The 25,919-nt window shown below is 54.9% G+C and overlaps 1 protein-coding gene across 2 annotated transcripts in view; it reads right to left on the bottom strand.

The window, feature by feature from the left end:
- The window catches only part of FNDC1 (fibronectin type III domain containing 1), a 75,766-nt gene extending 51,213 nt beyond the window's left edge, over nt 1-24,553 (bottom strand). The window contains exons 1-4 of one of the 2 annotated variants that reach the window (XM_028510260.2): nt 24,220-24,553; nt 5,546-5,740; nt 3,183-3,269; nt 2,682-2,750 (exon numbers count right to left, since the gene is read on the bottom strand). In XM_028510260.2, coding sequence (XP_028366061.1) covers nt 2,682-2,750; nt 3,183-3,269; nt 5,546-5,740; nt 24,220-24,328 — 460 coding nt within the window. In that variant the 5' untranslated portion in view covers nt 24,329-24,553. The remainder of the gene's footprint in view (nt 1-2,681; nt 2,751-3,182; nt 3,270-5,545; nt 5,741-24,219) is intronic. The other variant, XM_036024950.1, reaches the window with a different exon arrangement.
- Nucleotides 24,554-25,919: the final 1,366 nt, after the last annotated feature.

The raw sequence follows: 25,919 nt of genomic DNA, 5'->3' as shown, positions 1-25,919 counted from the left end.
AAAGCCGAATTTTGCCCACCCCCAAAATTGATACGTTGAAGTCCTAGCCCTGTTAGTTCAGCACGTGACTATTTGGAGACCGAGCATTTGAAGAGGTGATTAAGTTAAATGAGGCCCTTAGGGTGGGCCCTGATCCAACCTGACAGATGTTCTCACGAGAAGAGGAAGTTTGGACACAAAGAGACACGAAGGGATGTGTGCCCAGGAGGACAGGCCACGTGAGGACACAGAAGGAGGGAGGCGTCTGCAGGGCCGGCAGAGAGAGAGAGAGCGAGAGCCCCGGAGAAATCAAACCCACTGACACCTCAATCTTGGACTTTCAGCTTCCGAACTGGGCAAACATGAGTTTCTATGATTGAAGTCACCTAGTCTGCAGTACTTGGCCCTTGCAAACTAATAGAGGTGACACACACGACCTCTTGTTCCCTTGCTCACTGCCTTTCTTGCACACAGAATACAGTCTTCCTTAAGGCAAGCCCTCGAGCATCTTGTCACTGGTGTCTCTCTAGCACCAAGGCCTGTGCTTGGAAAACTGTGGGTGCTGAGGGAGTGAATTAAACAACTCCAGTGCTGCATTTAAGTGAAGACGAGAAGGTCAAGAGAGTCTCAGCCAGCAAAAGGAGGTCTTCCGGAACGTGACCTGAAACCACTGTTTCAGAAAGGATTTCCCTCTAGTTTCAAATAAGACCCTGGAAGAAAGTGAGGTGTTAACAGTCAAAGCACTAAAGCAAACCCTCAGGGCTCGCAGCAGGTACTGTAGGCAAAGTCCCCATTTCAGGACAAACCTCCCCGCATCCCTCACCCCTGTAAATGAAGTTACATGGAATGAAGGATCCTTTTCTTGTTTGGCAGCGTAATCATAGAGTAAGCATTTCTCACAACAATAGCAACACATGTTGTCCAAGAGACATAAAAAATATAGATGCATGTTGGTCACAAATTGATCATTTCTCATACATTATTCTTATTTTTTAATTAACAATTAAATGTAATTTTTTTCTGGAGCCCTGTAACCAAGTCTATGCATTTTTAAAATCTGCTTTATATCATGTGCTGCAAATGGTTTCAGCTAGCAATTTCTTCCAGTATCTTTTTTTTATCATAATGTATGACAAATGTAGTGTCATGTATCTTTGGTGACCAGGACATACAAAGGCCCCTGCAGAGAGAGATTAAATGCTTTCATGGTACATACAACCACACTGAGTTGGAACATGACGGTTTCTGGTCCCCAGTTCCCAGGGTTTCTGTAACACGTGCTCACTCAGAGGGGTCACACACATGTACACCCACTTATTTCTATTAAAGAAGACATACAAAATTAATTACTTAAGAAAAAGCAGGAAAATTACTTGTTCCAAAACTATTTGTCATTCAAACAAAATATCAGGATGATTATAACGATGAAATAGTCATTTAAAATACAAATCACAAGATTCAAACGCAAGGCCCAGGACATGTGTCAGTAAAAGGTTAATGCGTCTTTGTGAACATTTACACGTGTGTGTCTTCAGGAACAGGCCACCCCTGAAGCAAACCCCTTGTGCTCTTCTGCACACTGCCTAGGTGCGCTCCCTTCTTGCTTATTTTACTGTCGGTGGCTGCCAGGGTTTGCCCCTCCCCTTCTGCGCATCTCCCGTAGTTCCTGCCCTCTCCTGCACTCTCTCCACGTCAGCTCTCACTCCACAGCGTGACTCCTGAACCCACATCTGCCTCCGCCTTCTCTCGTCCAACTTCTGTTCTCTCTTCTCCGGTCACCCACAGGCATGTCCATCACCACCCCCCACGGCCACCTGAAGTCCAGCGTATCTGAACAAGCACACATCACCTTTCCTCCAAAGCCGGCTTCCTTTCCTGATGGTTTCGTCCGCCCATCCCTTTTCCTATAACAGGACTTTGACCTCTGCCTACACCCATCAGATCTGATCTGCTTCTCAGATCAGAGTCCTTGGTTGCCACATACTCACCTTCCTCTCCACAAGAACACAAGATTGATGTATTTAAAAACACGGTTCACGAAAACAGAACACAGCCCCTCTCCCATTGTCTTGGGATAGCAGCCAGCAGACTCTAACGTAGCTGCATTCATTTGGCATTGTTTTTTCACCATTAATTAAATACATTCGAGGAACACACAGAAATGTCAACACTTCTCTCAACACGTAAAATAACGTGATCAGACAACATCAACGTCCCACTGATAAAACACACATATACACAAACATGGGGTGGAGATGGAAGGCAGGCCATCGAACATAGCACTGAATACCCCGGGGATTTGGAAAAAGGAAGACTCAACGCAGCACATGAGCCAATAAAAGCCACCGGTCGGTGGGCCCCACGAGTTTACACCACCCACAGGTGAAAGAGCCGCCCATGTCATCATCAGGCCAGGACTCCATCTCAGCCACCATATTTGCCTGTTCACAACGCAACATGATGCCCAGATGGAGACAAGACACTTCCCCAGCCCAGGAGGTGAGAGAACAGTGAGAAGTGAGCAACACCGGCTGCAGCCCCGTCCACCAGGCGCGCAGCAGATTGGCCGACACCGGGGGCGTGTGTGTTAGTGTAGCGATGGGGATGGAATGAGGGTGGTGAGCGCATGGGTGTAACAGAAGCACAACTCTCTCGCGAGACGGTGCTTCCATGAGGACATGAACCAAGTGAGCAAATAGTACCTGTGACGGTTTCATTAAATGGTCCTGGACCCTTAATGGGAAAACCATCAATCTTGATCCATTCACCTCCTGAATTAGGAAAATGCAACCTGGTAGTTAGAAACGAGGACCAGAGGGGTTTCCACATTTCAGAGCATCCCTAACACATCGCTAAGTGGTCTTTTCAACAAGCTTCCAAGGGACCAATCAGCTCAGGCCACACTAGTGACTCAGCACTAAGCTTTATGGACAACGCACCTTTCTAGTCTCCTGCACACGGCTTACTCTGGTGAGAGCTCAAAAATTAAAGACAAAACACTAACACCCTCCATTCAATGGCTTTAAACACAGAGATAAATCTCTCCTCGTTTTCAGTCTCTCAGCTTGCTCTACAAGTCTAAACATTTGTGTTCAGGAGCTCTTTAATGACTGTGAACTTGCATGACCTCGGAAAGCAAGGAGGGTGTCTCTCCCAGAGTCTAAGGAACAAACACACAGCCTCCGATTCCAGGTGACACTTACCGGGCAGGCTCTCAGCTCTGTAAACGGGGCGGCTCACTCCACTGTGGTTCTCTGCAGTAACCAGCACAAAGTACACTACCCCCGGCTCTGAAACACACGGTTCGTATCAAGCCACCATTTCAAATGTCCAAGAACGACAGTTTGATTTGCTTAACGACCTCCCTCATACCAGTTACAACCAAATATAAACATTTGAATCAAGTGACAAGTCTAGCTATAGCTTTCTCTCGCGCTCTCTTTTTTTTAATCAAAATACTAACATTCCTCTCCTGCAACAGAAATACATCTGACCAGAGAACACAAAATGTATTTAGAACAAAGTACATGGATTCATGGATAGTCAACAGAGAAACCTTTTAAGCTTTTTTTATGTGAAATCAATGTAGGAAATAGGAATGCACTATAGGAATGTGTCTGCTAAATAAATGTTTTAAGCTACAATATCTATGACTACCAATAATATTTCCCCAGGAAAGCTCCAAATGGAAATCTCCAAAAATAATGAGAAAATGTGAACCTTCATGAAACATTCTCCTTTTCGCAATAAAATGTTCACCTTATTATGTTTGCATGTTGTCTTTGACTATTTCAGCAAATATCTAGAAAAGTATTTCCTGGAGTCTTGGAAAACACTTATCTTGAAATAACTGGGCTTCGCTTTCTGACTTGAACCTCAGGGTCAAGGTCAAATAGCAGTGGTCTCTCTGGCCGAGCTCCGGAAGCTGTAGGGATGCTAAAGGAAACCAGGACGCCAGGGTAGGACCTGAGCGTGCCCTGACCTCGCTGCTTGGAAAAGCAAAACTCTAGAGGTGCCTGATTGTCCTCAGAATGAATTATCATCGTAGGAAAGGTTCAGCGAAGTGGCCAGTCCCTTGAAGAGAGGAGAGCTGGCGGGCGTTTCGGGGGGCAGATGCTTGGAGGGGTTGGAGTCAGTTCTGTCGAAGGCCGGGGTGGGGAGCACATTCCTCACAGCGAGGAGCGTTCCCGTCACGGACTTCAGTTCTCGATCCAGAGGCCCAGGAACGCGGGGACAGCGCCAGTCCCATCTGGGACACCTGCTGTGCTCAAGACGGGGGCGGGGGAGGGGGTGTCTGCTGACGGACTGCGGCAGGGCCTGGCGGCACCGAGGCTTTGGCGCGACCGGCCAGCCCAGTTGGGGAAATGCTTCAGGTTCGGGTAGAATGCAGAACTCTGCTCGGCCAGGTCCCTTCTCCCTTCCTCCTGAGCCTACTTGCCTTTCAAAGAAGTGTAACCCCCGTGTCTCTGATTCCCGTGACCTCATCAGAGTTGCTGGGGAGACGCTGCTTTTCAGCGAGTTCTCGGGCTCTCCTTTTGCCCGTTTCTCTTCTCTGCAGCGATCCTTACAACCCGAGCTTCGAGCTGGCACATGGGCCCCCGCTCAGGCCTTTGGTCCAGCAGAAGCACCCTGTCACCCTGCAGCTGGACCCTGGGACCACTGGGATGTGAAGGGGGTTCAGAGAAACGTGGGCCCAGCCGGAACCATGAGGGAGGGAACCTGGCCCCTTGTCTCCCGTCTGCACACCCTCCGCCTTGATATCCTGAATGCCTGACGTGACGGCTCAGAGACGGGGAAGGAATGTGCAGTAGGCCGTGGCCGGGAAGCCGAGGAGCCCTGTGGGTGCGGACCTGCTGGAGGGAGGCAGCAGCATGTTGGCCGGGCCCAGGGAGGCCTGATACCACACCCGCTGACTGCCGTGGCTTCCCCGTGATCCACCGGGAGGTGGGACTGTGAGATAAGTGAAGAGTAAGGGGGGTTTCCAGCTCCTGGGACCCAAAGGGCAGAAGACGGGGTGCCCACAGGAGACCATCCAAAGCCTAAGTCAGTTCAAAACCATCTACACCTGCTCTTATAAAACAATATATTTGGGCAAAAGGTAGAATGCTCCGAACTCCCAGAGTGAGCTTGCCTGGGGAGAACTGTTACACCTTTGAAGGAGACATGGCTGAGCACACGCACCGTGGGTGCATTTACAGGCCCGTGCTCCTGGGCAATCCCCAATAACAAAGTCACTCACCCGGGAGAGGCCCTCAGATCAGACGACCAAGTCGCCCAGGTGTCTCGTTTCCACGAGACAAAACAGCACGCCCGGAAACTAAAAGTGGTTTCCGACATCCCTTTGGAGAGAGATCCAGAGCAGTGGGGTTCAAGGGAGGGACGGGAAGGCCCACCGGCAGGATGAAGGCTGCTGAGCCACAGATCCGTGACCGTGGCTCCCCGTTCCCAAGCCACCACGTGAGCCTGGACACTCTCTGTCTCACCAACAGGCACGGCCTAAGAACGGCACCGAGCACGCGGGTGCACAGCCGGTGCCGACTGCGAACAGGACCGGAGCGTCACTTACCCACATCCTCAACAAGGTAGGACCGTGTCTCCGCGTTCACTTTGATGTACTTAAGACTTTTCAGTGACTTCCCGTAGGCAATGTTGTAATACTCCACGGGCCTACTGGTGGCATCTTTGGGCGGGTCCCACGTGACTTTCAGGCCCATTTTAGTGGACAGCAGTCTCACGTGCCTTGGCTTCAGTGGGTGGTCAGCTATGCAAACAGCGCAACTATCAACTTACGGGAAGGGCAGGCTGGGAGAACGAATTTTTTTCCGACGCGCTCTGACATGGTTAGCAAACAAGCAAGTGGCTGTTAATCTGTCTGATCCCGAAGACGTTAGGCACAGTCGGGTGTGGACATCGTCGCAGAGTGACGGCAAAACAAACACCCCGAACCCGCAAGCTTTCATCTGCTCTGGGCAGCTGTGGGTGGTCAGTGTGCACTCAGAGCGAAACAAATCAAAGCAAACTCCAGGCTTTCTCCGGCTGGATCACGTTGCCTCACTAGGGCAAGAACAACGAACTGGTAATTTGACATATTCTCCGGAGGCAGCCGTATACTAAATAAGTTCTTAGTGCTTTGCCTGGGACAGTTAGACAACCTTGAGATGACCTCTGAGAAGAATAACATAAAACTCTCATGATCGGGAAGAATACCCACCGTACCCAAAACGAGAGAGCAGAAGCGTTTGTTTCCACAAAGACAACAAACCAGAACCTTCCACACCTTAAAAGGCAGGTGAACCTCCGGTTTTATCTGCAGGTAGCTCATTTAAATACACGTTTCTCTATTTTTGTCACAGAAGAAGAAAAACAAGTTATTAAGAAGCACAATTACATTTTTATCTTCAGTTATGAGGTTCTAAAAAATATCCTTAATGTTCAAAAATAACCAACGTGAACCATAGCATGTAACTGATATTGCAATGTAACATAATATAAAGATATGCAAAATACTCACACAAAGGTCAAATTTGGGGCATACTGGGATCTGTAACTGATTGTTCAAGGGCACAAGGTATTCTCAGGGGTGGGGAAGGAGTAAAAGAAACAAAACTACCCAGAATCCTTTAAACCGAGTGACAGCGAGGAAGATGAATGTGGGCGCTCATGGCAGAAGGAAGGGCAGGGAGAGCATTTCGTGACAACACACAGATGGGTTAGTACGCAATTTCAGTACCGAACGAAATTTCGCTCGGGAGAAGTAACGAGTGAGTCTCACTAACACATCACGGATCCTTCCCCAACTGCCCAACTGCCTCTGGAGTAAAACAGGTGAAAGCAGAGAGAACTTCTTTGATCCTGCTAGAGAAATTCGAGGAACTGAAAAAAAGAGTATGAACATGATGGTTTCAAAGCATTAGGGACAGACAGTCCATCTGGAGACAGAAGCGTGACGTCAGCCTGTGGGCGTGGATGGGAACCACAAAGGTCCCCTCTGCGGGGCGGGGCTGAGGTTCCCGTAAGCGCCGGTGGGCGGGGCCACAAGCTAGAGGCCCCCGGGGCCAGCGGGGTGTGTGGTTCCGGGGACTGCGGAGACGGCAGGACGGTGGGCTGCTCGGCCTGCGCAGTGGGCAGTCGCCGCTGCCTGGCGGTGGCAGTTCCCCATCACCCCTTCTCGCCCGCGAGGAGCACCGGGATCTTCTTGGGCTGAGGCCTGGGAGTCCCCTCCTCGGTTCCCTTTGCTTCTCCCAAGGCTTCCCTGCACACACCTCGCCTCCCTCTCTGCCACCGGTCAGCTGACTTGTTCCAGCTGCAACCCCTATTTCCCGCACGGCGGCGGCGGGAACCGTCCCGGGGGTCCCCTGCTTCCCACCCACCCAAAGACCCAAAGACAGCGGAGCCAACGCCGAGTGTCAGAAACCACGATGGGAAACACACGGCCGGGGGATTCTCCAGAAGAGGACTGACGAACAGATGCGTGAACGACGCTCTTCTTGGTGGTTCCTGCCCAAAGCTCCCTCGGAAAAGTGGGGCCTCGAACCCGTGGCTCCCTCACGTTTCCCACCGGGCACTTGTGACTCGGTCCCCAGCTGCGTGGGCCTGAAACCACTCACCCTAATCGCTGACGTCTGAGAAGAAGAATGCCAGGCACATACCGACAATACTTCATATCTATCACATCGACCCTCGGACACGACACAGAGTGGTTTGTAACTCACGCGAGAACCCACACTCCAGCGGTCACGTCAGCCCAGCGCAAGGAGAGACCTGCAAAACCTTCGAGGAGCTGCGGCAAGATGGACAGGGGAAAGAAGGGCAAGGAGCGGACGCGGCCCGGTGGCCAAAACCTGACCCCTGTCAGTGCACTCTGCTCGCCCGCCAGATCTCCACGCGTGTTCATGCGTGAGTGTGTGTGTTCTCCTCTTGCCAGCCATCAGGTACCATGAAGCAGCGTCTCCACTCAACACCTGCCTGCACCGGCATTTGTACGTTATGAAAAAGAAGTCAGATGGCGTCAAACTGCCCTGTGTAAATGGAGAGGAAAGTGGATAGGAAAGGGGGGCTTACGGAGGGTCTACCATCTGCCACCCACTCCTGGGAGCGCTTAACCTCCCGCTGCAGAGGTGCGCATAACACAGGCACCGGGGAGGCGCGGCCGACTCCGCCCACACCCGCGTGGGGAAAGCCAGCCCGGAGCGGAGAGGTTAGCGAGCGGAGCTGCCCGGAGCTACACAGCCGCACGGGTCGGGGCCCAAGGCCAGGGCCGCTTTGTCAGCCCTAAAGCCGGGTCTTCCCGCAGCTCACGGACCTGCAGACCTGTCCCTGCTCATAAAGGACCGGTGACTGCATTCACTGAAAACTAATTAATCCAGGAAGCCACCACTACACTAAAGCAAACAGTGAAACCTCCGCCCTTGTGATGTTTCCTCTACCCTCCACCCCACCTTCCCGTGCCATCTTCCTGTGGGCAGGGGCACTCCTGTCCCCGCCCACAGGCCCCTCCCCTGTGCCGGGTGTCCTCGCTGCCCTCCTCTCGGAGAGAAACGGACTAAGTGACAAATATGCTCTCTCAGGGAGGCCTGCATTCTGTGACAAAACCTGACACAGAGGAATGACTTTCCAGTAGTGGCACTTCAGGCCTTACAGAGTGACTGAAGGAAGGTCAATTTTGAGCACAAAGACCTTTGGGGGACCCTGAAACCATACTTTCAACGCCACCTTAGGGTCAATCTGCTTGGAAGACCAGTTCTGAATTTCAGGTTCTCTAACGGCCTCCGGCCAACACACCCCTACTTCTGCCCTACCCCCAGCACACGCAGAGGGGGCCAGCCACTCGGGCAGGTGTGGCTGGATTCCCATGGATTCCCTGGATTCCCATCAACTTTGGTAGTTAAGGTGGATGTCCCGTTTGGTGAACGCCACCCATGCCTCGCTGAGGAAGAACTGGACGAGGGGAGGAAGGCCAGAGAGAAGGCACCCTGGTCCGTTGTCCAGTACCCCACCCCAGACCCTCAGGGCCTGGGTTCTGAGTGCATTCATCAAACCAGCATCCATCCAAGCAACAACCGATCCAGGCAGGCACAGGTCCATGTGCATGAACTTGGACTAGAAAGCTTATTCTTGGGGGTTGATCACATTGTATAGGTCTCACGACTTCACACCTTCAGTGTGACGTGAAGGCACGAGGAACGTGGAGTCGGGTCCAGGGTCTGCAGGCTGCGTTCTGGGCCCTCGGCTCCAGGCTCCACATTCTGGAAGCTGAAGATGAGCTATGACAACGTGGGTCCTGGTTTAGGTGTACGTGTCCTTACGGACTTACTACAGACCAGGCCCTCTGCTCGGTAAATGAAGCCCGTGGCCTTCTGTGAGAGTGTCGGCACTCTCATCTGATGAAGATGATAGTGGGCACGTTCTTCCAAGCTCTACGTCCCATGAACTGCCTCTCTAAGGGGAAATGGGACAAACCCAAGGTCCACACAACAGGAGTTAAGTGGCCCAAGGCAGGAAACATTGAGAGGTTCCTCACAGCGTGCCGGGCGGGGTGGGACCACCTCAGGCTGCGCCCTCTCCTCTGAGGGACACAAACGAGGTAAGGAGTGGCAGCTGCAGCCTCCGGGACGGCGGGTGAAGTAAATGAACTCCCTGCCTGTGTCCTTCCCACCTGTCCCCAGCCAAGGCTGCCCTCGCATGGAGACAGAGGCCGGGGCGTGCCAGACGGGAGGAGGAAACCAACAAGGCCGCCCTGACTCCAGCCGTTTCACGCCACAACAAAGTCGTGTCTGTGCTTCCTACCAGGGACCTTTATCCAGATTCAAGCGGATGCTGCCAGATCCCGAGTGGTAAAATGATATTCTGGTGACCTTTCCGGAACCGGGCAGCTGCCAGGCTAGACAGCTCCGTGCCATTGGTCCCAGGAGACCTCTCCTGGTCTGCCCTGGAATGGGACATTCGGGCACAGTTGGCTCCTCGAGTTTTCCCTGGGACCTAGCTCCAAACGCAGGTCTGATCCAAGCAGGCCAGTTTGGTTCAAGGGACAAAGTAGGGGTCTGCATCTACTCAGGTTTGGAAACCAAGATGCCGACGGTTCTGTGACGTCTGTGTTCAGAGGGTCTTTGGCTTCTGCAGCGTGGCCTCAAGGGGTTCTCCAGGGCTGACAATCACCCTCAGAAGCCTGAGTGCAGCAGAGCTGGGGCCCCAGGCCAGCCTGGCTGAGCAATATCTTCACAGCCGTTCACCGTGGTAGACAGGGGCACAGTCCCTCCCCACCCCTCCCTCGTCTTCCCACTCTGGCATCTCTCTTGGCACCTGGCGCGACCGTATGCCCGGTACTCACTTAAAATGCTAGTGGATTCAAGAAAAACAGGGTAGGAGGATTTAGACGAAGGAGGTCAACCAACAGTCTCCAAACCAAACACCTCCAAGAACCGGGTATTCCCTGATGCCTCTAGGCATGACCATGAACCTGACGCCAACGTGCAGCCTCCCTTCAGGGTGAGGATCAGGACCCCCTGCCCTGCCTTCTGGACCCCCTCCGTCCTGGCACTAATCACTGACCCGCCATGGACCCTCCTGGGGTTGTAGGTAGGGACTTCCCTCCCCACTCCCGGTCTCTGAAAGGCTCTGAAACGAGGAAGACTCATTCTTTAGCCAACTCCAAAGCCAAGTTGGCCTCCAGTCTGGGTTGACCTCCAGGCCTTTCCTGGTCTGTCCAACTCCAGTCCCAAATGTCGCCCTGCCCACGCCGACCACAGCAGCCCCCCAGGGTCTCAGCAAGGCAGCGAGACCACAGCGCAGCGATAGCCTGATATCATCCCAACCACACAAAGGTGGCCCGGCGTCCATAGAAGTCGCTCCCCTACAAAATTCCCAGGGGAAACTGGAGTCAGAGCAAGGACTTCGTGGTCTTATGGCTTAATGTCAATGTAAAGAAATTAAAGTCCACGTTTGTTGCCCCTCCAACCGACTGTGTTTCGCCTCAGCCAGAGCAGACCCACTGAGGCGCGGGGACGGGCTCAGGGCGCCGTCGGCGAGGGCCGTCTCTGCCGCCCTCTGCTGGAGGTGGCCTAGACCCTTGAGGACGCCCCGAAGGAAAAAGAATGGACTCCAGTCTCCCACTCGCCTCAGTTCCCACAGCCCCGAGAGGCTGAAGTCTCTACAAGGCAGCGAATCCGAAACGAGCTGTGTCCGGACACACACTCCTTTTGTCTGCCTGGTGGAGCCCTGGTTCCAGGCTTTCCCGGGGCCGGCTCAACCCCCCACTTTCCCCACACGCCGCTGCGCACACCAAGGAGTCCCGAGGTGTGGATTGCCGTGTTTTGCCGTGGATAATGCACTCCCGTGTATAACGTGCACCCGCATTTTTTTGCCCAAACCTCCAGGGAAAAAAATCTTTCATTTTTATTTTTTAATTAAATTTTTATTTGTTTGTATGTAGAAACAAAACCGATTATCCTATTCCAGGGTATTATTTTGCATACAGATATTGTTACTGCTTCCTAGAGGTATACTTTTAATGCATAAGCATAAATAAAAGAATTAAAACCATTTTATATAGATATGGAATTAGTACTGCCCATGCATAATGTGTGCCTTTGCTTTTCCCTCAAAAATTTGCACAGAAAGGCATGCATTACACACGGCAAAATACGGTAGTTCAAGTTGGGTTTTTGCCGCTCGCAGCCAGCCCCCGATGGGCAAAGAGACTATTATCAAGATCTTCTACGAAAGTCAGAAATAACGCTTTGAAGCCACCGATACACTTGGTCACAAAAGGCTGCCAGTGCAGACACGCCCAAAGGCACTAGGGCACATTCCAGCCGGGGGCGGCTGCCGCTCGAGCTAAGTGCCCGCGCCGCCCAGCCTGGCAGCCGGCACGGGAAGAGGGAGAGGACAGCCCGGGGCGAGGAGAAAACCCCCAAAGGAATGGTAACGGCTTTGGAAATAAGCTAGACCCTGGAAACCCCAAAAATGCAAAAATTATTTCTTAAGTAGAGCGAGGATTGCTCTCTAGTGCAACAAACGCTCGTGTTTATGTGAGTCTGCCCGCTCCCTCTTTGTTTGAAACTTGAGTTTGACTTTCCACGGGGCACCGCCAAATACTCCGCAGACCCCGAGATGAAGAAAACACAGCTCCCGGTGAGACGACGACGAGCCAGAAAGGGGTTAGCGCGCACTAACCCTGCTGCAGCATCGCTTGGGGACAGGGATCGGCGTGACACGCGGCTTTGAGACGACGATTCCCAGGAAAGGTGGGAGAACTCAGCTATTGCCCCTGAGACAGACGCCAGGTAGCCCAGGAATCTTCCAAAACGCAGAAACATCCGGACGGTTGGCAACATGTGGGCAAAACACGGAAAGGATGGAGTTTTAAACAATGTTTCAAATGGATGTTGGGATGGTATGCGCCAGATAATGATGACCCTTCCATCCAAAAAAAAAAAAGAACAGAGAAAGTAGGTAGAGGTTGTTCTGCAGCCTTGTGAGATGAAAGTGATACTAGTGCACTTCCCAGATGGTCGGTGGCCTTTCCCACCCGGAGGGAAGGCTGGGCGGAGCAGACGCAGGCTGAGTGTGTAAATAACGGGCCGGCTCCTCTCCTGACCTTTCCCAGTGTGCGTGGGCCCAGTCACACTTGTGCACACTCGGTGTGGTTCTCTGCGATGACAGTACAGAACATGACACCGACACCCAGGTCTTTGGAGTCTTTACACCTAAAAAGCACTCCGAGGGGTGTGCTCTTGCCACTGCCAGGAAGGCACTTTATAAAGGGGTCAGGATCTGCGGTCCTGTGCTTTTGGCCTTTTGCATCTTCTCCATTTCCCCCTCTGGGGTGTCAGCACGACACCTAGAGATGCCGCAGTCGTCTCGGGACAGGAGGTGACCAGCCTGAGAATGACGGCCAGGCCTTGGATGGGGGAGCGGAACATGGAAAGGCCCTGGGTGCCTGGGTCCCTGCCCCCAGGTTTATTGGGGAGAGAAGCAATTCCCTTCCAGACGTCACCACTGGCGTTCAGATACCGCGTTCTCAGCAGCACAGCCCATCTCTGCCTGGTGTCGTCATTTCCGGACCCGTACGTGGGAGCTGCTTTGTTTTAACTTTAATTTCTTCCCGTGTGTTCTTCTTAAGCGATCCCCCCTGATTGGGGGGGGCTTAGTTTTGACAATGTCAGTGCTGTCTTTGCCGGAAGCCGTGGACTTGGGGCTGCACATCTGCCCAGACAAGGATGAAGCCGGGAAGGAGAGCAAAGGTCCCCAGCACAGCCGGCAGAATTCGATCACTAGGATTTAAGGTTTTAAGCTGTTGACCGTTTTCTTCAGGAACCAATGTAAGCAAAAGCTACCGTTCCAGTGGGGGGGCGGGGGGGGAAACAAGAATGTTTCCCCTCTAGGCCATGGGCTTCCCGGAATGGTTTAGGGAAATGAACTTGGAGGAACTCCACAGACACAGCTATGTGTAACAACAATAAGGAAACACGGGACCTAAAGAGAAAATGCCGATGACACGAAGGGGACACAGGGCTCCTGTCTGCTGTCGAGCCCGTCAGAGACCCTGCCAGGGCCCCGAACTTTCCAGGTTTTTGTGGAGGCCTTTTGCACATTCTTCAGATTCAATTCGCAACTGAGAAATAGCTGCTTAAGGGCACATTGTTTGCCGGTCCAGCCTCGACTCAGCCTACTTATAAACTGCTTGACACGCCTGCCACAAAACTCCCTGCAAAATTCATTCCTCTGCCCAGAATGTGAAAGTCATTGTCTAACTATGTTAAACACCCGGGCATTACTGTCGCGAAAAACACCACCCGTCTTACTCAGAAAGCTCCCGGAAAAATACCCTTAGGAGGCGGGCCAAGCAAGTGTCGTGGCGAGGTCGGTAGGAGACGGCGTAAATGAAGGAGACAAGACCGAAAGCCAGCCACCCCAGGGACCCCGTGACAGCTCAGATGCCTGACAAATACCGCCTTCTTAAATGTTTCAGGAAATCACTGCGTGCCTATGAACGGGCACAGGAAAATAATCCATTAATGAAGAGGAAGAATGCACAACACACCTAATGTAGCCAAGAGTTTGTTTTGCAGCAGGGCCACGTGTAATAAAAAAAAAATAGAGAAGTAAAGGAGAAGACTGGGCACGTGTTGTGACCTACTGAGTGCCAGCCACTTGGTTTACTTTGCAACAGATATTACTGAGTCCCTACTGTATGTCAGCCTCTGCACTGGGCGCTGGGGGTCCAGAGGTGGCTGAAAGGAGTTCCCCCTTACTGCGACAATTAGCTGTGGAATCCCCGACCCTGAGTCCTCTGCTGGGTGTTCTAGAAGTGGGCACTCGGCGTCTTAGAGAGTTCGGTGACTTGCCCTGGAAGGTAAACATCTATGAATGTGTCACCCACGTGGGTGTCACAGAGCTACTAGCACAAGCCAGGTCATCACAGACACAGCGGGAAGGCAATGGCCGCCAGTCTTCCCTCCATGAGGGAAGCAGTCTGTGGGCACAGGCCAAGAAGAGGGAGGGTATCGGCGCTACCAGCTGAGCGCTACAGCAGGAGACATTATCGGGACCAATGGCGGTGGGGGGTGGGGAGTGGGAAGGGCAGTCCCCCTCCAGCTCGGCTGACCCGAAAGCATGGCCCTGGCGGGGTTCTAGGAGGAGCACTGCTGTCCTCAGCTCGAACTCGAAAAGAACGCTCACTCCAGCCCTCTCCGTGCCCCTGGCCCAGTCTGCCCCCCCACCCCAATGCTCCGACTTGCTTCCGGTTGTGAAAATTTATCCCACTCTCAGAGCATCAGCAGACTTCGTGGACTCGCCCCAGAGACCCCCAGTCAAAGCCCCCACGTGCTGTAAGAGAGACACACAGCCATCTGCTCAGACAGCAGCCGCGTCCCGCCGCCTGGACCCTTCCCGCCCAGGCGTGAGAGTCCCAGCAGACTCACGACAGACGTAGCCGTGACAGAGGTCAGCTCGGGTCTCAGGGAAGTCGAAGAGCTTTGTTTTCCCTGCCCCTCCTTTCTCTTCCCTTTGGCTGTGGTCTGCTCGGACTCTGAGAGTCAATAACCACAAGAAGATGCTTGAATTCTACCATCAATCAGCAAGTGATGGAAGGAAATTGTTGGGTGGGGCAGAAAATAATCTTTCAACCCGAGCAGGGCCAGGACATCTGTTAGAGCAGAAGAGAACGTGGCAGCTTCCCACGACGTAAGAATGTTCAGGAGCGCAGACGTTCGGTGGGAAAACAAGGCTGCCTCATCTCATCACAGAGGAGTCGCACCAAAAAAATAAAATTGGCCCTGGCTGGTGTGGCTCAGTGGATTGAGCAACGGCCTGCAAACCAAAGGGTCACAGGTTCAATTCCCAGTCAGGGCACATGCCTGGGTTGCGGGCCAGGTCCCCAGTAGGGGGCGCATGAGAGGCAACCACACATGGATGTTTCTCTCCCTCTCTTTCTTCCTTCCCCTCTGTCAAAATATAAATAAATAAAACCTTTAAAAATAAAAAATTAAATCTATATAGAAGAAAAACGTTTTACTGAAAAGGAAAAAAAATGTAGACTGAGTCAACATGCAAGTGTGCCCTCCAAGCAAAGCCCTCAGACGCATCGTGCAAATTCTCTTGCTGCTGTTATCCTTCTCTGCACGTCGGTGTGAAAGCGTTCAGAGCTGAGCACGGTGACTGGCCGGGAGAAGCTCATTACAACAGAAGTACCAGAGGACCCATGCTGCTACACTGACCACGGTCAAAGCCACTATTTCTCGCCACACTGGTCCCGGCTCCTCTATTATTAAATGTTCGTGCCCTGTGCCTCAGAGCCTAGCAGCCCAGTTGCTGGCCCACAGAAGCTCTGGGCTAATTACTTAATTACTTCCTTCATGAATGAAGGCTCTAGCCAGGCTTGAGCTGTGAGTGAAGCCCACGGCATGTGCGTAGGACTTGGGCACTCCGCGGCGACAGTGCGGCACACACAATACACCCAGTGACTCACGTCCTCCCACAGCTCAGCTGGGGCCCAGTGCTGGAAGCTGCGTGAATTCTTTCACCTACTCAAGAGGAATTGTGTCGGTCAGCATACCGTAGGTTGTGGGTTGCATTGTGTCCGCCCCCCGAAAGATAGGCTGCCCAGGACCCGGGAATGGGGTTTGGAAACAGGATTTTTGCAGGTGTAACCAAGTGAAGTAACATCGTGCTTGATTGGGGTTGGCCTTAACCCGGTACGACCGGGACCCTTAAGGAAGACTCGAGGAGAACGCTCAGACCAGAGGGACGCGTCCAAGACTGGGGAACATGCAGAGTTGCTGGCAGCCTCGGCAAGAAGCCGAGAAGAGACCGGGGAGGCTTCTTCTCCAGAGCCTTCAGGGAGAACGTGAGCCGGCCACACAGATTTCATGTTTCCGACCTCCATAATTACAGGCTAGTGAGTGCATGCCTGCTGTCTCAAACCACCCGGCCTGCAGTCCTCGCTTATGGCGGCCTCAGGACACTCGTGACCCGCGTAAACACAATCCTTCACTCCCACTGCAGACGGGACCTCCAGCTGCAGCCAGCGCCCTGCACAACTCACGTGCTCACCCCACGGGGCCAGGGTGACAGGGATGCGGGGGACCGTCCCACACTCGTCACCCCCACACAGCCTGCTGGCGTCACGCCCACCTACATAAATATGTTTCGTGCCCATCCCACGGAATGAGTGCCAAAGAAGGTGCATCCGGGCATCCCTCGGGGACGCTGTTTGCAGGGAGCTCTGTGGGCACCGAGGAGACTTCAGTGGACAGAACCCACAGAATGTCCTGCCCTCCCGGAAGTTCCATCCCAGTGGGGGAAGGTGGCGGTGGTCAAGTGCAACTGGACCCTCAGGGGTGATCCATGAAGCCCGAATAAGAAGAGCCGGGGGTAGGTGTCAGAGGACACCGTTAAATGAGGAGATGATGTCGCACACAGCACCCAAAGACAGCGAGGGCCGGCACATACAGAGGCTTAAGGAAACTGGCTCAGGCAAGGGGAGCAGCGAGTGCAAAGGCCCTGGGGCTGGAAGACACTGGCACATTAGGGAGCCAGCCAGAAGGCCGGGGGCTGGAGCTGAGAGTGGTGCCAAAGACGACCGCGGGCAGCCCTGGAAATTCCGTTTGTATCTGAGAGAGATGGGGAGCATCTGGAAGGTTCTGTGACTTCGTGCATGAGGAGAGTCCCCGCGGCTTCTGGTGTGAGAACAGAGTGGAGGGGAGAGGGCAGAGGCAGGGAGACCGGTGAGGAGGGCCCTGCCATCACCCAGGTGAGGGGGCTCGGACCTGGGCAGGACCAGGGTTTCCCTGCTGCGCCGAATCCTGAGCCAGGAGACCCCGGTGCGTACAAAATGACGTGCCAACCAACTGTCCTGACCTCCGGCAGAGGGGGCAAAAAGAAACACTCCTTAAAAATAGGCTCTCACCGATCTCAAAAGGTTACATATTGTGCAGTTATAGTTACATGACCTCCGTGAAGTGATGAAACCACAGAGATGGAGAGCAGGGTCACCAGCGCCCAGGGTCTCGGAGGAGAGGAAGGGGAGGGGGTGTGGTTGGAAGAGGAACTAACGAGGGACCCTCTGCTGGAAGCTGGTGTCTTGACTGTGTGGCCACACCATCCGCACCCAGGACAAAGTTGCACAGAAACACACACACACACACACACACACGCAGGCTGGGCTGCACCAGCGTCCGCTTCCTGGTGGTGCGAAATGCGGTACTTCGCACCGCACCACCGCTGGGGACTGTGTTGGCTCGGGGAGGAGCCCGTGGAAGGCACGTGGGATCTCTGCTCTGTGTCTTACAACTGCATGTGAGTCTTCAGCCATTTCAAAATAAAAACATTTCAAACCATTTTTAAAATAGTCTTTGACACCTTTGAGGACGTTTAAAGCCCCGACCCTGTGCCTGGGAGAAACAAACCCGCCCCAGGGGACACCTGATGAGCCGTCCCTTCAAGCATGCTTGGCCACCGAACCGCAGCTAACACAGCAAACCACCAGCTTCTGTGAAAGGCACGCACCTGCGTCCCCCCTCTGCGTGGGGGCGTCAGTGGACGACCCTCAGCTGCATGTTGCCGGCGGGACAGGCTGAACGCACTTCATAAAACACGTGAGGATGCGGCGGTGGTGCCCACACAAAACCGTGCCACGGGGCGGCTTCCCCTCTGTCACCCCAGAGGACCTGCCCATTGTCACCGGCAGCCCCGGCCCGGTCCTTCAGAATGCAGCTCACAGGGGCCCGCCTGCCCCGCTGCCCACGCCTCACCTAGAGGAGGTCGCTTCTGCCGCGCTCCTGGAAGGCTACCCCTGACCGTTCGGGGTCTCTGGCCTCTTCACCCCGCCAGGCCCTGGGGTGCTGGCCACAGGTGACTGTCGGTGGGATTCCTCTCCAGGCCAGTTTGGCATCATCTCAGACTAGGAGCCATGGACACGGGCCTGGTCACGCTGTGGACTAGGATGCCGACCAGTCCAGGCCCACAGGGGACTCACTGCCCACCTTCCTCCAAGAGCAGCACAGCTCACCCCGGCCTGGTCTGCGGGCTCAATCATCTGTCCATGATGACATCTGTCCGTGACGAAATGGCTTCTGAACCTGAGTCAAATTTTTAGCTGTGCTTCCAGGTGGGCCGTCACTATCTAGACCAAAAATCTACATAAATTATATCCACTGATTTCCTCCTTAATCCAAGTGACTTACCATTTGGAGTTTCAGTGACTCCTAAAATTACTCACACGGAGTAATTTTCCCCTTAGAAACCACACTGAATTCTGTCCACAGGCCCGGAAGTCTTGGAACCTTTCTGTGCTCTTGAGCCCCGAAGTCTGCCAGTCTGCCCACGTGCGAGCGTGTGAGACCCAGCACCCTGGAACCCATTCCAAAATGGGACTTTGCTAGAACATAGGAGCCATCTCAGACAGGACTGAAGGTGAAGACAGCGTGGTCTACATTGTAACGAAGAACCCGCTGACCCCAGATGAGTAAGCAGATAGAAGAGAAGTCCCAAGCGCAAGGACCGGAGGCGTCATCTGCCCCGCCGCCCCCCCCCCTGACGCCAGCGTCGCCCTCCGCTCCGTGGCCCCCGCCTTCCCCCGACGCCGTGGTGCGCCACACTGTGGACACTCCTTCTGTGGCCACGGCTGCTTTGGATTGTGGTCAAACTCCAGGAGCTTCCTGTGCTGGCTGCTGCTGACCCCCTAACCCCAAATGTCACTGCCACCCGAGGGGGCCACTCTGCAGGGGCCACCCGGAACACACGGGTGTCCTCAAACACATCCAGCAGCTCCTGGCTGCTGGGCTCGCGGCATGGTCTGTGCCTTCCCCTGAAACGTCCTTCCTTGTCTTCCACGGTCAAAGTCCAGTCCAAGCATGGCTGTCCCGGACCTTCCCGCCTGACCCTCCCCCACCCCAGCCTGGGACTGTCCTCACAGGTGCCACTCTGTCTGCGTCCCCTCCCCCACCCCCTGCCCCTGATTTAGGTGGTCTGCCACAAACGGCTTGAATTCGGGGACCCTTCTGGTTCAAATGCAAGGCTGGCACGCCCGGAGTTGGGAATTCCATGACGGGATCAAACAATCACCGGGAATCACTGTACGAGATGTTGACCGGCTGCGGTCAGGAGCTGCGCCCCGGGCACTGTCCAAGGGCCCATTGTCCCTGCACCCACTAAGCAAAGGGCACTTGCCCCAGCGCGGATCTTACTTATATCCAAATCCCAACTGTACCGTATAACAGGGAGTAGGGTGGACGGCTACGTCACCCGAGGTGAAGCCCTCCTTGAGATGGACACGCTTCTGGGTGGGATACAGCGGTGCTCTGCAGCCAGCGGCCACGGGAGGGGCATGCGCAGTAGAAGCGCATCCCGAGCAAATCAGAGGCGGCGGTGCCCCGCGCCCCACCCTAAAGAAGGAAAAGCCGGGAAAGACAGGCCACACCCAAACAAATGGTGGCCAACCAGAGCCAGGAGCGTCTGCAGGAGGAGCATGGGGTTTGGGTTCAAGACACTGGGGTCCAAATCCTGAGGCTGCCACACGCCGGATGACTGACAACCCCCCCGCCCCGGCCACAGCCCCTCCCGACCGAGGACACTACCGGCTTCACAAGGTTGCCGTGAAAATTCGGTGAGTGACATGCAGGGAAATGGAAAGCGCGGTGGCACTTCCAACTGCTGGCTGTTATTAACAAGAAATTAAAAGGCACACCTGAGAACTCGTAAAAATAAAGACAGAATTAAGTGGCTGGCACTTTGTAGATCATGATGGCGTTATAATTTAATCACTTTCCGCGCACACAGGGGCCCCAGTAGGGAAATGAGGCAGCGACAGGAACAGCTCCCCGGGGATTCCGTTGCGCTCACAAACCTGCCTTCGAGTTAGCCTCCCTCTCCGTGACACAAAGTCCACTGAAGGGGGTGGGGGTGGGGGACTTAGACCGATTGCTCAGACTCACTCAGCACTGACAACCGGTGCTCAGGAGGCAGATGCCCCCCGCCCCCACCGTCCCGTGTCCCTGCAGGGTCCCCCAGCTGCTGCGGCTTTGGCAGGACCTGCTACAGGGCTGCTGACCCAGCTTTAGGTTTAGGCTTCGGATTCTTTCTCACCAGCGAGCAGTTAAAAATTACTAACAAGTAGCAAAGTTGGGGAAGAAAAAAAAAAAGACAAACGGTAAGGGAAAACCAAAGCAGATAAGTGAGCGAGTGTCCTAATTCTCTTAGCTCCAGGGGTCCGCGCGCCCTGGCAGCGCCGCCGGAAGGCCAGGAGCGCCCTCTAAGGGCCGCGGGGTGCAAGCACCGTCGCCAGCCGGGGTCAGAGCGGAAAAAGAAGGCCCGGAGAAAATCTGGGAGAAAAATCTGTCCTCCACATGACATCACCTAATACTCAGCGCCACAAACATCCCATAGTCACAGTTTCTAAATCTTAACCATCTGGCCCATGCTGGAGAATTCTTCTTCATTAGATAGTAGTAACATAATTCCCCAAAGTTGAATTAATTCATGCTCTTTCTAAGACAAGGAGAACCTCTCGAAGGAAGGAAAAGAGGGTATTTGCTCATACGTATAACGGATACCTCCCTCATTCCAAACGCCCCAGCGTCTGGCTACCAAACTGATAAGAGAAATAATGAAACTATTTGCCTTCCCCTCCCCCGCCCCCAGCTACCCAGTTCTCCTCAAAGGAATCCAAGGCTTCGGTTTCTGATCTACCCAAACAAAACCATCTATAGATTAACAGGTGGAAACATATATATTCTTCTACCTCCTTGATTTTGACACTTTGAAACACTCATCTCTATATGCTCTAACTGACATAAAAGCTCCTGAAAAGAGGTTTAATTGTAATTCAAGAAACCCCCAATTCCACAAGGAACAGTGAAAAGAAGTCTGGTCCCTGACCAGCAAAGCGAGATGGGGCTTCCCCCTGAAACCCACCCTCACCCTGCAGAACAGTGAACCCCCAAGACGTGCAGGTCCTAATCTCTGTGACCTGTGAGTATGTGACCTCCCGTGGCACAAGGGGCTTTGCAGCTGTGATTACATTAAGGGTCCGGAGACGGGGAGATTGCCCCGTGGGTCCAGTGTAATCACAAGGGTCCCCGTCCGTGACAAGAGCAGACAGGAAGGTCGGAGTCGGAGAAGGTGACAGGTGCACAGAGGTGGAGGATCCCTGATAGGGGCCATGAGCCAGGGAACCCGGGCCCCTCTAGAAGCAGGAAGGGGTGAGGCTGGATTCTCCCCTGGAGCCTGCAGAAGGAACCCAGCCCCAATGGCAGCCCACTGAGCCCCGTTTCAATCTCTGACCTCCTGGACTCTAAGATAATACATTTGTTTGGCTTCAAGCCACTCAGCTCGTGGTAACGTGTTACAGCAGCAATGGGAAACGGAGCCATCCTGACAATGCCCTGCAACTGCCTGGTGGTATCTTTCCAGGGACATGAATCGTCTCTGCCATTCTGTGACCGCGTCTCCTGCCACAGTAATGAGCTGTATGCTCAGCTGAGGGATCGAATCGTGCTTTCGTCTGGGTGGGCTCCAACACCCACAGCACAGGGCGAGGCATGTTCATGCCCTGCTCTCAAAGAGACGAGCAGTAGGAGGGACACACGGCAGGGCTGGAGGCGGGCTGGGCCACAGGGGGTTCTGAGGGGTTGCTACACTGAAAGGAAGCTGCCCTTTCTCTTGCTCCAGTGTTTTCAGAAACATGTCTCCATCATGGGGGGTGGGGGGGGTCACTTGCTTATTTTGTTTCATGTTTTAACTGACCGAGTTGAAGGGTTTATTTAGATCTCCACTATGCCCTGCAAATCACCTGTATTTTAAGGAAAACCCCTCTGAGCTGTGTTGATCTGCCACTGTTCATGTGGCTCTCTGTGGTTGGTTTCCTTACCGGGATTCTGGCCCCAAGGGTGTGGGCGGCAGGGGTGGGCCTGACTCCGGCCGCCTGCTGGGCGCAGGCGGAACTGCAGCCGGAGAGGCTGCCCCGGCCTGGCTGTCAGACCCGGAGCACAGACGGGAAGCCTTCTGGAGGAGCAGACGAAACAAACCGTGTGCCCCACGATCTGCGTCGCAGCTTCTGCAGGTCCCGTCTGTGTCTCCCCCCTGCTATTTCACTTAAGTGCAGTAAATACCCATTTCGAAATGTGCGGGTCCTCCTTTGTCCGTTTCTAGTTCGGCCATCATTCCACCCGGGCCACAGACTAGAGAGAGGCGCCGGCGGAGTTGCAGCGCCAGCATTTCGCGGCGCAGGAGCGCAGCGCAGCGCCGCAGGCCGGACGAGGTGCCGCAGGCAAACCCGACCTCCCACACGCTCGCGGGGAACCCGAGGCAGGTGGCGGGGGAAGCTAACAGGAGTGAAGTGGCAACCGTCATGAAGCCAGTCTGGCCCATGGGTTCTATTCCAGTCCGTCTTCTAAACCAAAAATGCTTTTAACATTCAGAAAATTTTAATTTAGGGGGAAAATATGCCATGGGTTGTAGGTGGGGAGGTCAAAAAGCTTTAAAATAGTTTTATTCTTGTTAAATACTATACAAAATGTTGGGTGACGCCTTTCCTAGAGATTGCTAACAGAGAGGAAAACGAAACCTGAGACGAACACTGTCTTTGATGGGGAGGGGGAGTGGCATGTGGCACCCCCGCACTCAGTGTGACCCGAAGCAGGCACTGTGCCCCGGGCGCCCACAAAAAGAATCACAAGGCGATGGGACCCCTGATTTCCCCCTTCCCCTTGTAGTGAGAGGGCAACAGAGACACAGAAAAAAATGGCCCCCATTGGAATCGCGTCTGAATTTTTATAGCTCATCTGGGAGGGAACTGTACTGACAAAAATGTCAACTTCTTGGATTCCTGCAAACTGATGACATGAACAAAAGCCACACAGTTTTGAGTGTGAAAATGCCTGCACAGGAAGTGAGAACCAGGGCCACCAGAGGCTTGGGGATTAAAAAAAAAAAAAAAAAAGGAGAGAGAAACCCACAATCTTGTCTGGCACAAGAAATCTGACAACAGCACGCTGGCATGTTCTGAAAAGTGCCACTCGCCTTTCAGCCCCCAAAGAAAACATCCAGCCCCAGCTTTGGAGGGGAGGGTGAGCTTCCCCCCAAACGACTATCTCAATTCCCTCTCCCTCCTCCCTCCGCTCAGGACAAATGTCATCTCGCAGCTCCCAAGTCCCCACCGGGAGGTGCGGCCTCCACATCGTGAGGCTTTCCTGGGACGCCACGGTGCCAACCTTCTCCCCCCACGCGCTGCTGGAACAGTCCTGCCTGCCTGCCTGCGACCTGCAGGCCTCCCAGCCTCGGGGGCAGGTGAACTGGGGTGGGGAAGAAGGATGTCGCGGGGAAATTCCGGGTGAAGGAAAGCAGCACCCCACCCCGCCGCAGCGCCAAGAAGTCGCTTTCCTCCCCGACCCCACCGTTGCCTGAATCTCCCCAGGAAGTTAGACGGCTCAGGTCTCCCGATGCCCCGGCGTTCGCCGTCAAAGTTGAAACCGAGAGCACTGAGCTCCCCTGGCACGGACGGTGTCCCTGCTCCCTCCTCCAGCGCGCAGGGCTCTGCGCGCCCAGGCTCCGCGCCCTCGGCCGCCCCTCGGCGCCCTGACTCGCGAGCGATGAGGACGCACAGGTTAGTGACACGACACGCAGCCAGCACAGAGCGGGGCGGCGGTCCCCGGAGCGACAGACGGGGTGGGTGTGCATGGAGGCGGACAGAGAAGTGGTGAGGAGGCGCGGGGAGCCGGGCAGCCCAGCCCGGGCTGCGCGTACCTGGAGCCCCCGCAGAGGAGACGACGGGCAGCAGCGCTGCCAGGAGCAGCAGCGCCGCCCAGGGCAGCAGGCGCCGCGCGCGCGGGGGCGCCCTGGCCTCGGGCGCCATCGGGACCCCGAGGTGCGCGGCGGGCTGGGCGGGGGGGCTGGGCGCTGGGCCTGAGTCGGGAGTGCTGAGGCGCCGCCGTCGGGTCCCCGCCGTCCGTGTAGGTGTGTGCGCCCTGCGCTCTGCCCTCCGCGCCCCGGCCCCGCGCGAATCTCTCCCTGCCCGCGTACCAGCCGCCGAGCTCTGCACTGAGGCAGGCAGCCACCGGCCGCGCCTTTTAGTCGCGCGCGGGCGCCCCCTGCCGGCAGCGGGGCGGTGGGGAGGTGGGGTGGCGGGGGTGGCTGGGACCGTGGCCCGGGCTCGGGGTGCCGATCGCCCCGGAACCCCGCTTGGTGTTTCTGAAATGATTGGTGTGTGGGGCAAAGCGGCTGGGAAAGTTCCTCCCATCGTCTAACCTCTCTGGTTTTCTGGCTCGGAAAATGGCCCCAGGCGTCCGGTCGCTGCCAAGCCCCCGAATGCCCCATGTGCCCTTAAATAAATATCTCTGGTCTCAACGTCAGGGACAGGGGCCAGGCCCCCGCACGTCCATCCGCACTTGGCGGTCTTGTCTTCGGCTCACTCCGGCCGGCCTTCCCCTCACCCCGCGCACCCAGGAGAGGGGTTTCCTGTGCTTAGACGCTGCGGCTCCCGCTGTCTCAGCGGCGGAGCGCACCCACTGGGTTGAAAGGCAGCCGTCCCGAACTAAGCAGGCGAGGAGTCCCGGCCAAGGACTTGATCGGCCTCGCTTCCTCCGATTCCCACAATGCTAACACTGCCCAGAGCTTCCCTGTTCCGGAATCCCACACGTTAGCGGTCGGCTCCCGGCCTTGGAAGCCTCCGGCGCGTCCACCTGGCCTGGAGCGCCCCCGGAGGCGACCCGGACGCCTGCGCCAGACGGGTCCCCCGGGGGCTGGGCGCCGAGCGCTCTCATCCGCCCAGCGTGTCCTCGCAAATTTACCCGCCTGAGGCTGACGACCTAAAAACCTTGAGCAGATGTGTATCATTTTGCAGAGAGGAAAAGATCGTTAAATACACTGTAGGCTGATGAAACAGAGAAACGCAGCCTCTCTTTTCTGGAACAAAACGACAGCATACCCAGGCCAGTGAGCACCGGCTGGTGCTGGTGCCTCTGGCCCAAGAGCATCCCCGGAAGGCAGCGCCCTGCAGCCTTCCTTTCCGGGAAACCCTCTCCTGGGTCCCCGTGAGGTTCTTCTCCCATTGTCTGGTACGCTCCCCGAGCAGCCCTTGGAGTTCGAGAGCGTGTCAGTGTTCAAACACACGCCTTCTTCCATCCCTCCCTTCTGTGTGTGCCCACATGCCATTTATGGAACTATGGCTTTTGGCTGCCCGGCACCCTCCCCACCCTGCCCTTCTTTCCAGAATAGTAGTCCTGCCCCCCACTCCCACCAAGTGACCCTAGGGTGCCTCCCTAACACCCTTCGCCCCCACCCCCACCCCAGCAATTGCTTCAAGGATCCCCAGTGGCCTGGGACTAGTGGGTCCGAGTCAGGACTTTTGTAACTGCAACTGGTAGAAAGCCTCTTCTTTCTCCCAGTCATGGGTGCGGATGGGTGGTGGCTGTGGCAGGCCAAAGTATGGCCCCCCCAAAAGATGC

This window comes from Phyllostomus discolor, chromosome 4, assembly GCF_004126475.2.
Source record: "Phyllostomus discolor isolate MPI-MPIP mPhyDis1 chromosome 4, mPhyDis1.pri.v3, whole genome shotgun sequence".
NCBI classification, from domain to species: domain Eukaryota; kingdom Metazoa; phylum Chordata; class Mammalia; order Chiroptera; family Phyllostomidae; genus Phyllostomus; species Phyllostomus discolor.
This window is presented reverse-complemented; position numbering and strand designations above follow the sequence as displayed.